The sequence below is a fragment of the Leguminivora glycinivorella genome, chromosome 3, assembly GCF_023078275.1.
Source record: "Leguminivora glycinivorella isolate SPB_JAAS2020 chromosome 3, LegGlyc_1.1, whole genome shotgun sequence".
Lineage (NCBI taxonomy): Eukaryota > Metazoa > Arthropoda > Insecta > Lepidoptera > Tortricidae > Leguminivora > Leguminivora glycinivorella.
The window spans coordinates 26,831,368-26,843,397 of record NC_062973.1 but is presented as its reverse complement, the minus strand read 5'-3'; the positions used below and the strand labels follow the sequence as shown (position 1 = coordinate 26,843,397).

The 12,030-nt window shown below is 35.4% G+C and overlaps 1 protein-coding gene across 1 annotated transcript; it reads right to left on the bottom strand.

Annotated features, from left to right (window-relative positions):
• Positions 1-473: 473 nt before the first annotated feature.
• LOC125242725 (lathosterol oxidase-like) lies at positions 474-6,427 on the bottom strand. The gene is made up of 7 exons (XM_048151635.1): positions 6,298-6,427; positions 5,646-5,887; positions 3,753-3,949; positions 3,043-3,291; positions 2,294-2,477; positions 1,606-1,778; positions 474-1,145 (listed from the first exon to the last, which is right to left on the bottom strand). Exons 2-7 carry the CDS (start codon positions 5,884-5,886, stop codon positions 984-986), a joined length of 1,206 nt encoding a protein of 401 aa, XP_048007592.1. The 5' UTR covers position 5,887; positions 6,298-6,427; the 3' UTR covers positions 474-983.
• Between the last annotated feature and the right edge of the window lie 5,603 nt (positions 6,428-12,030).

Here is a 12,030-nt window from a genome sequence, read left to right as displayed (position 1 = left end):
CCTACGCAATTTTTTCCACCTTACGGGAAAGATAAATGGTCTACGTGAAAAGGAGGATTCTTTTGGAACTTGCCCTATTCTTGAATATTCGCTCGACAAAAACTTGTATTATGTTTATTAGGAACTAGATTTTCTTTTCTGACGCCATCGGTATTGATTTTATATTTTCTTGAGATTGTTCTTTGTAAGAAAGTGTTTCGTGTTTTTTACTCTAGTTTCTTTGTGTCTCTTTTTTGTGGTGAATTAATTACCAATAAATTTTACTAGTAGGTGATGTAGGTACTTATATTTATATTTTCAAAATGTACACTTCAGTAAATAAATACTGGACTAACTATACCGTATTTTCTTTTTGTATCTAATGAGGATAATGGATTAACATGCGGTAGCAAAAACTATCCATCCTACGACTCAAGCAATTAAAATTTGACTTTTAGTCTTCATAGTTACCAAGTAATTAAACAAAATTCCAGTAAAGTCATAACTTGTATTTACAATAATAACAATAAATTACCAGATATAAACAGCCTCCCAAGTTTACATTGGGTTAAGTTTTAATGAAGATTTATCATCGAAATGTAGCAATCCTTTAAATTTAAGATCAAATTTCAATTCAGACTCATTGAAAGTTTGTCATGAAGATAAATTTAGTCATAATTATTGTACACAAGTTTCATTTTAGATAATAGATATCGCGGCTTAGTTTATACATCTTATGACTTAATTTTAATGTAATTAATATTTGTTCTGGCTCTTTGATATGTATCATAAATACAATACATTTAATGCTTTCATGTTTGCATCAAAAGTAAGCAATGAAAGTAACATTTTTACAATTATCACAGCGTTGTTTATATTTGCACAAATACTGATATATTATATTCATTTTTAGATTTGTGCTCCTTATTACTTGAATTATATTCATGCTTTTAATAAATGAACATTTCTTTACTCAAATAGATCGTGTCATCAAAAGCGTCAGTTTAAGAAGCATTAAGATTGCTTTTGCCAGCGTTCTCGTTCTCAAGTTCTTTCGCTTCAGCTTCTAGAACGGCCTTTGCTTCCTCTGTTCCTTCTAGAGGAGCTGTTCCGTGGTAGGTTTCTTCTGTGTACACTCTGTTGGGTTTCCTCATAGTTCCATGTAACTGTAATTAAAAAATGTGTGATTATTTTTCATTTTGTGTTTAAGCAAAAACAAATCATTGTGCTTGTTTGCGGAATTATTGCCTTATACTTGAAGTGAGCAAAAAATAGTGAATTATTTACAATAAAATATAATATATAATAAAATACTTTAGAGCTCCGTTAAATATCAATAAACTGCTCAGGATTAGTTGCCAAGGCAATATTGCCGGACAACTGAAGGAAGATAACATTTTATTGCTATTTAAGACTACTTAAATTGGGAGACCTCATAACAGAAAGGTTTCCTAACTAATATTAACTATGGCCTTTCATGTGAAGCTGGACAAATATTGGATGTTCAGTGCTATTCAAGGTCACTATTCAAATAAAGATTTTAGAGGAGCTACAGATGAAAATTTAAATATTTGACAGGCCAACGACAAGGTATTGTAAATTTAAATTATTAGAACTTCAACTTACTCTATCCCAAAACTGGATATTAAAAGCAAAGTTGACGTGCGTGAACTCGTGATGCTGGTCGTGGAAAGCAGCGTCAGGCTGCCAGGGCTGCCACCACTGCGCCTTGAAGTCGATACCGGAGTGGTCGATGATGCCGTGGTAGAACGTGTACAGGGCCACAGCGTAGAATGGAACTGGAAGTTACAGAATGGAAAATTAGTTTTTAGGGTTCTGTACCAAAAAGGTCCAAAGGGACCCTTATGTTGCCGCTCTGTCCATCTGTCTGTCTGTCTGTCTGTTTATATTATATTGAATAACTAACTTTTAACATGTCGAAAATAATGTATGTATGTGTACATAATATAACCAGCGTGGAAATCATGCCTCTTGATTCTACATTCTTGTTCTTAAACTAGATATTAGGTATAGAAAATTAAATTTGTCTGATACAATGTCAGGTCTCTAAGGATGCCACTGTCAAAGACACAATCATAGTAAGCTTTGCACTGTTAAAACGGCAACTGATTACTAAACATGACGATGATAATAATGTTGTTATTAATACTATGCTGAACACTACAACAAAAAAAACAATAAGATTAGATGACATGATCTAAATAGGGTAGATCGCGTTGACAAGGAACATGGTAGATAGATTTATTGTTATTGTGGTGCAGCTGATAATGAATTTAAAACACTTCAAACTTACTCCAATGTACAGGGAACGTAAAGAGAGGCAAGCACAGCGTCAACTGGATGTGTATGATCTCAACAGGATGGATAGCGGTGACAGAGAACGCCGTGGGCTGCTTGTACTTGTGGTGGAGCTTATGGAAGTGCTTGTACAGAAACGGAGTGTGGTACATGCGGTGCATGATGTAGGTCAGATAGTCCTGGAAAGAGTTATTTTGTTAGGTTAGATATTTTGGCAAAAAAATCATAATTGCGACTTCTGACTATACAGGCTTCAGTGTCATCATGATTCTCCTTGCGTTATCCAGGCACTAGCCACGGTTCATGGGAGCTTGGGATCCACTGTGACAGTGTATAGAAGAGTTATTTTTATCTATTTTCATGAAAGAGCTAGTTTGGTAAACTTTTATGTTCCTCGCGCAACTTATCTTGCGTATCATTGAAAAAGGTTTAATAAAATGGCACAGGCATTTCCAATGTCTTCAAATAACAAAAGGAAAATTGCTGAGTTTTATCTTAAATCTAGTTTTTTTTACAGGTTAAGGATAAGGACTCCATAATTTAGTCTTGGTCGGAGCGGTCACATAATTAAATACTTTTCTACGGTATCCAGCCGTTTTGTATAATTAAAATGTATTAGAGTAATATGAATTACTTAGTTTAATGAATATTAAATTTATGTTTCTGACGTGTAATGTATATGTGCAATATCAATAAATATGAATATCAATATTGTATAAAAGGACCTACGAGTAAAATACTTACATTCAAAATAAATATCACAGGGAACTGCAACCAGAACCACAACCAACCGTATTCGTCATACTTATAGTAGACGGTAGAAGGATTCCCGTTCAAAATGTAAGTGGCAAGAAGAGCAGAGAAGGTTCCAGTGCAGAAGAGGGACAGGCAGCCAACAATGACCTCGTGCCGTTCAAGTTCTGGGCTCAGCCATTTGGTGGGTTGGCATTTCCATTCATGAGCGCTGTCGCGTCGTTTAACGTAGAAGTACCACTGTAAATCAAATTATGATTTTCTGTTTCATTTCGGTATACAATTTTGTTTGAGGCAGTTTGTTAAGAAGTTTATCTTGACTTGAATATAAGATCGGACTACTCAAGATAATTTCAGGTCTACTATTTAAGAAAAAAATTGTTAATCGCTGAAATAATCTGGTTTTCCTCATGAATACTTTCCCCATTTCGTAAATATTAGTAACTAGTGATGGTGTCGACTGAGAGAGGTCGCTACAATGTGTCAGTGAGGGCCATAGTGAAATGTTATCCCACATGGCATTGCTTGATGTAAAATATTTTTTATTTTGCCAGCAATACGTTCATACAATCTCATTCTCCATCCTATCCTAACACCTTGCTGGTCATTACTCCAGACACAATGGGAAGAACATTGAATTGTACATCCTACATATCCATTGGGGCTTAAGGGGCCAGTGTAAGTTAAAAATCAACTCTTACATGCAGAAATCCTCCTATAAGGAAGTACATTAAGTACGCCACGGTATGCGCCGCTAGAAAGATCACTCCAAAGTTCTCCATCTTCAGGTTTCTCTCGGTGAAGAGGTTGAAGAAATCTTGTACTGTCGCGTTCCTGTCTTCTGTATAGGTTCCGGAGAACTGCTTTAACGCTGATACGAGAATGACCACCCATTCTCCTGGAATGTCCAAGAACAATTTGAATCTGACTAGTAGGAACGAATACAGGTAGTTTAAAAAACATACAGATGATGACGTGAAAATGAAAACGTTGGTGCTCAAACTGTGAGTACAAAATGTTCTAAATGGAAAAGCTGAAGGCTGAGCTCCTCATAAGACTGAAGCTTCGAAGAAGCAAGGCCGAGAGCCGAAGTCTGACATGGTATTTGCAAGGATAGTTTTTCAGGTCCTATGTATGTACTTAAAAGTATTTCTCATTTACAATTGCAATTGCCTTCCGTCGTCGTATTATCGTCATTCCGATCCATTTACGATTATACCCATAGTCGTACAAAATTGCGAAATCTTTTGTCCAAATCGTTTCCTTGATTTAAATACATACAATATCCGATTATCAATTGCGCAAATATTTTAAATCATTTGAACATCGATTAGCATACGAGATAAGTGTTCATCAATCAATTTGTGTCATGATTACGTTTAATTACTGTCACCAACTCGCTATCGACTTTGAAGGTCATAAATCGTTTAATTTACAATGTCGTAATACTTATGATTAATGCCGTCAAAATGTATGCAATCCTGGTTAGTAGGTTGGTTTAAAGGGTTTTAGTTTATGTAAGGTTTAGCGGGGAAAATCTAGACTGGGGGACAATTGTGACTGATCCATTGTTTCCATTATTACACTATTAAGTTGAGTTCCATATTATGTATCCACTGAACACGCGACCGTGCCATATTTAACCAGTGGACACAAATTAATGATGCAAACATTGTAAAATATAGAACCAGGACCAGTTTCATTGGCCCTCCCGGTCGAAATTGACCCGCTGTACCTTATTAACCTTTCTCTTGAGTCTGTCAATAAATTGTCATTTTATTGTGATATATTACATGTTTTAGTTGAACACAACCACCCTTAACAGACAGTATCAATGTCACGCAGAAAAAGTGTATGGAAATTCATTCAATTTAAAATGTGTAAATGCTAAATTCGGAAACAAACAGTTTGGTGCAATCGACCCTCAAAAGAGGAAGAAAAACAATTTTGACATAACTTATACTATATAATATCCCGGGGACTATTTTAGGAAGAATCAATAGATCCTAATTACGTGTACTACCCACGCTTGAGCAAAACTTTTTCTCTGTAGACCATTTCTATTTATTTCTTGGAATTATGATTCTTGTATTGAGTAAAGTTATCATAGCCAACTTTTGTAGCAAAAGGTATAAAAATTATATCTATATTTACTCATATGCTGGCAATTCCTTGGTACTTGCTTGTAAGTGCTATTGTGTTTGTACGAAACGAGATGATCGGATCGTCACAACGTTTCGAACTCTTTACAGCGTTCGTGGTCAACGGGTGACTGAGGAAAAATTAAAATGTGCAAAAGCTACCCACTTACAAGAAATATTAACGAACCATGACCACAAACAATATAGATTTCTAAGGCAGGTTCACACACTATTAACGTAAGCGAGATGTTTTCAAAAATACATTCGACATAAACGTTTACGAAAGTCTTAGTGCGTTTTCACATTATCCGATCCGATCGGATGTCGGAAGGATTTCAAAGGCAAAAATCAAAGATGGCGGCTTAAATGTATGGGATATCGGTCCTACATCCGATATCGGATCGGATAATGTGAAAACGCACAACCTATTTTTTTTTTTACAAATATACTTACCTCTTAATGTAGCGCCTAATGTAAAAACTGCAAATGTGGCAATAATAGTGCTTATAAAATCTGGTATTCTCTCAAAAAACTTTTCTAACGGCTCAGAGTATTTTTCTATCCACTTGACTCCATCAGTTAATGGGTCCCAGTACTTCTTTGTTTGTGTTTCTGTTTCTTTGCCTTGTTCATTATGCTTTTGTGTCTGTTCTTTGGGTTTTTCCGTTGTCCTTTGTCGGACTTTTGATGTCATTCTGAAATTATGAAAATTATGTTCATCAGTGTCTATTTTTTTAATAACATGCATTAAATTGCTGTATAAATAGCCTATTGTAAGACCTTTTGTAACACATTATTACAAATGCAATAAATGAATTATGAATTAAATAAAATATACCTAAGTAGAAAACATAAAACGATGATAAAAGTACAAAAACTACGAGTATTTAGAATTATTTTATGGTATCATAAATATAGTAGACAAATGTTAATAATAAGTACAATAAATTCAAACAAAGTAAAAAAAAAACATGATTAATTTTTACTATCATAGCATTTTTGTATCTAACTACTACTACTACTACTAAAACTTACAGAGATCCCATGCGAAATAATAATTAAGTTTTCTTCAAAAAATGTTGTTTATAAACCAAACAATACTTACTTGTTAAAAATACTGACACTCTGATTAACACGTCCTTTTTTCACAGATTATCAAGTGTTAATGAATTATACTCAGATTTTCTGCGCGACAAAGATTAAAACTATTTTTCAATAACTATTTTATCGGTCACGCACACTAGTCTACTTACACGTTGAAAGATATCCGGGTACCGATATGTGTAATTAATGTGCACAAATATTTTGATAAAACAAAGTCAACTAATATAATGTATTCATGATTTTTTTTGTTTATATAAAATTACATAGCAATTCATCACACATAGGTACGTATAGGTTACAAAAATAAAATAAAATAAATAAATATTGGGGACACCTCACACAGATCAACTTAGCCCCAAACTAAGCAAAGCTTGTACTATGGGTGCTAAGCGACGATATACATACTTAAATAGATAAATACATACTTATATACATAGAAAACATCCATGACTCAGGAACAAATATCTGTGCTCATCGCACAAATAAACGCCCTTACCAGGATTCGAACCCAGGACCGCGAGGACATACCTAGCTAGGTAATACAATTTTACCTTTTTGAAGTGAAACTTCGAATGTGACTTTCAACTGATAGCGCGTAACACTCAGTCATTGTTACTTTGCGTGAAATGACACTCACTCAGCGCGTAACATTCTGTCTCAACGCGACTTACTTATTCCATTCATTGACTTATTCAGTCAGTGAAAGAATAGAATACCGAGAACGGTCTTGAATGGTGGAATGGTTGGTTGGAATGTGTGTGTTTTAAATTTAGATCGAGTGCAAAATGAGTTTATGTTCGTTTTTTCAATAATTTAAGCAAATAGCAATGTAAAATATTAAAAACAGTAAAAATATGGACGTAAGTAAAACGCAAAAACGTGATGGTCACTTGACACAATGTTTTTGAGGTTATGTTAGGATTAGGAAGTTTCACTTTTTCCGTGACTATTTCTGTGTTGATAAGTAACATTGTTACTCAGCATCAATATTTCCTTGTTGAACATGCAATGAGCAGCGAAGTGTCACTGTCGCGCGTCCATTGTCACCATTCTGAAATAGGCTACAGGTCTCTTTCTTGGCTCAGTTGGTCAGAGTAAAGCAGATGTCAAGAGTACCAAAAACTTGCAGGTTCTGTGCCTCCTGCGGAAGGCGTATTTTTTCCATTTTTCCTTTAGTTTAAAATTATGTAATACCTTACCCGCTTATGCTTAAACCCGCGGCTACGCTCGCGTTAGAAAGAGACGAAAAGTAGCCTATGTCACTCTTCATCCCTTCAACTATCTCCACTTAAAAAATCACGTCAATTTGTCGCTCCGTTTTGACGTGAAAGACGGACAAACAAAGACACACACACTTTCCCATTTATAATATTAGTAAGGATTAGTAAGATAAAACTTTGCAGTGTATAAATAGGAAAATTTATAATGATGTGGTTCGGTTTAGATATTCAGTTAAAATTTTAATATTAAATACGAGTAAATATTTCTTTATTAATTAAATTACGAAAAATACGACAGCATAGTTGAATTTTCCAGGATAATTAATATTAGTATTCCAATAAAAATACTGGTTATTTAATTAAGTTCTCGTTATGATTAACTAATTAAGTTACTCTAGCGAAAGGAAGCTCATAGGAAGACGAAGCAAGTAAGCAACATTTATCCTTCACATTTACTAATAGGTAAATTTTTAGGGTTCCATAGTCAACTAAGAACCCTTATAGTTTCGCCATGTCTGTCTGTCCGTCCGTCCGTCCGTCCGTCCGTCCGTCCGTCCGTCCGTCCGTCCGTCCGTCCGTCAGCGGATAATCTCAGTAACCGTTAGCACTAGAAAGCTGAAATTTGGTACCAATATGTATATCAATCACGCCAACAAAGTGCAAAAATAAAAAATGGAAAAAAATGTTTTATTAGGGTACTCCCCCTACATGTAAAGTGGGGACTGGTTTTTTTTTTTCATTCCAACCCCAAAGTGTGATATATTGTTGGATAGGTATTTAAAAATGAATAAGGGTTTACTAAGACCGTTTTTTGATAATATTAATATTTTCGAAAATAATCGCTCCTAAAGGAAAAAAAAGTGCGTCCCCCCCCCCTCTAACTTTTGAACCATATATAAATAAATAAATAAATAAATATTATAAGGACATTCTTACACAGATTGACTGAGGCCCACGTGGTAAGCTCAAGAAGGCTTGTGTTGTGGGTACTCAGACAACGATATATATAATATATAAATACTTATATACATAGAAGAACATCCATGACTCAGGAACAAAAATATATGTTTAAAAAATATGAAAAAAATCACAAAAGTGGAACTTTATAAAAACTTTCGAGGAAAATTGTTTTGAACTTGATAGGTTCAGTAGTTTTTGAGAAAAATACGGAAAACTACGGAACCCTACACTGAGCGTGGCCCGACACGCTCTTGGCCGGTTTTTTTATTTAGTAATGTGCATTGGGGTAATTTCGAATCACAGAAAATGGGTAATTTCGAAAGGAGAATCTTGTTATGATGGAAATAATGGTGATTTTTATGTGACTTTCGAAATTAGGCGACTTTCAAAATTACCCCAATGCACCCTACTTCAACTTCTATTAGATGTATTAGTAAACGTTTTGTTGAAGGCAAGGATAATCATTATAACTACGTTTAAGATAACCCAAGTCTGAAAAAAATGTGCCTCGAAACCATGAAGTATAATTACATGCTTGTCTACATAGGATGGAGTCACAACTTTGGTTGATGTTGATGCTCAATTACTTACATAATATCTGGGCGACCGAGCTTCGCTCGGTTCTATTTTAATATATCACGTCTTTAGATAAAAAAAAAACTCTTATAAATACAAAAACAAAAAAAAGACAAAAAACAAAAACTTAATTTCTGGCCTGGATTCGAAACTCTGACACTTACGATCTATCTGCGTACATTAGACCGACCTCGTACGACTGAGCTAAGCGGAATCGATGCGCGCGCGGCGAAATTAACGACCATATTTTACGTTTACTAACGCGAAAGAAAAACTCATGAAAACTCGAAAATTTGCGTTTTCCGGGATCTAAGGCTACGCTAGATCGATTTTTGACCCCCGAAAACCCCCACATAACAAATTTCAGCAAAATCGTTAGAGCGGTTTCCGAGATCGTCGGTATATATAAATAAATAAATAAATAAATATACAAGAATTGCTCGTTTAAAAGTATAAGATGTAGTTCGAAAAGGGTTTCCTTCGTATTTTCCGGAAACGTTCGTATCTATCATGCTAGTTCAGTCAATGTCAGTACATCTTGTACTGAGACTGACTGAAATAGCATCACTTTCGTACGTTTCCGTAACAGTACGAAGACAAATCTTTACACACTACATCTGTAGATGGCGGTAATATTTATTTATTTATTTACACTTTATTACACAACCAAAGAAACATGTACAAATGGCGGAATTAATGCCAAAAGGTTTTCTCTACCAGTCAACCATTGGGTTAAATAGAGACATATATGTTGGTGCAGGAGAAATAATAGCTAACAGAGACAAATACCTCTATAATCGTGACATCAAAGATACATTTATAAAACTACTAGCTCTTGCCCGCGGCTTCGCTCGCGTTATAACAGGCCTTTGCATCTATAACAGATGATTCAAGCAGCATCCTTGCGACACTTACGTTCGTGGCTGTATAGCCCAATTCGAGAGAGGATCCCTCGTCCGCACACATGGCAGGTGTATGCTCCCCCAGATGGGCGGGGGTTAGAGGCCTACTCGTGACGCCTCATGCGTTTATCATTCAAGGAGGAGAACCAGGCGTTGTCGTGCTTGGATTGACCGTCATGGACAACACGGCGCCACGTGGGTCGGTCTTCGGCCAGCGGCTGCCACTGGTTGCATGGAATATCAAATGTGACCATGTCACGCTTCACGCAATCTTTGAAGCATTGGCCGTCCGACCGGTCTCTTTGCATCTGCAACCTCTCCCAGCAGGATTTGACGTGGTAAACGAGTCTGCTCCATTCGATACACATGCCCGAGCCACCTCAGTCGCTCGCGTTAGAAAGAGACAAAAAGTAGCCTATGTCACTCTCCATCACTTCAAATATCTCCACTTAAAATATCACGTCAATTTGTCGCTCCGTTTTGCCGTGAAAGACGGACAAACAAACAGACACACACACTTTCCCATTTATAATATTAGTATGGATAGTTGAATACTAATACTTGTATAAATTTATATAAAGATAGACTAATATATACAGGGTGTCCCAAGACTATGGGACATGAACGGAAAGTACTTTAAATATCGTGGATAGGGTATTTTGCTAAAAGAAGACTTTATTTTATTTTTAAAACTAAGTAAAACTGCATTCATAGATTTTTAAATAATTACATGGTTAAACCGGGAATCAAACCCGCTACACGAGAAAAAAAATCATTCTGTAATTTTGTCATACCGATCGATACGTTTCATCATAAGGATTATTTTTTTCTAAATAACATAGTGTCGGACATAAAAGGAAGACCATGAATTTTAACATTTTACATAGCATACTCCTTAGCCTTAAATTTTGTCCATGCAATTTTTCAAAAAAAAAAAAATCTTTAAATGCAGTTTTACTAAGTTTTAAAAATAAAATAAAGTCTTCTTTCAGCAATATATCCTATCTGTGATATTTTAGGTACTTTCCCTTCATGTCCCATATTCTTGGGACACCCTGTATAATTACATATATATGATGGTCAACATTATTTGAATTCTTCTGTCAGAAGATGCCTGCTGTATCAATTATAATATTGATATTTAACAAGTTTAACAAAAATAATGAAAATGAATCAGAGATGGCAGCCATTGCACATGGACTAAAAATTTGACTGTAAGTAAAAAAAAAAAAATTATATAGGTATCCATTTTCTCTGATTGTAGGTCTGTAATACAAACACATTAATCAAAATAACTTACAATAGGGTAGGTAAAACGAAGTACTTACAAAGGTTATTACGAACTTACTTTTTCTTTTTCTCCGAAGGTCTATTGAGGAGGACTTAAGATAGAGAGCAACGAAGAGTTAGTTCTCGGTGAAAAAAAAAAACCGGCCAAGAGCGTGTCGGGCCACGCTCAGTGTAGGGTTCCGTAGTTTTCCGTATTTTTCTAAAAAACTACTAAACCTATCAAGTTCAAAACAATTTTCCTAGAAAGTATTTATAAAGTTCTACTTTTGTGATTTTTTTCATATTTTTTAAACATATGGTTCAAAAGTTAGAGGGGGGGGGACGCACTTTTTTTTCCTTTAAGAGCGATTATTTCCGAAAATATTAATATTATCAAAAAACGATCTTAGTAAACCCTTATTCATTTTTAGATACCTATCCAACAATATATCACACGTTGGGGTTGGATTGAAAAAAAATATCAGCCCCCACTTTACATGTAGGGGGGGTACCCTAATAAAACATTTTTTTTCCATTTTTTATTTTTGCACTTTGTTGGCGTGATTGATTTACATACTGGTACCAAATTTCAGCTTTCTAGTGCTAACGGTTACTGAGATTATCCGCGGACGGACGGACGGACGGACGGACGGACGGACGGACGGACGGACAGACAGACATGGCGAAACTATAAGGGTTCCTAGTTGACTACGGAACCCTAAAAATACTCCTGACCAAGGACGATATAATACCGAGACAGACAGAATACCATACAAAAAAGCGTACCCCTGAAATGTATGGGCTTTT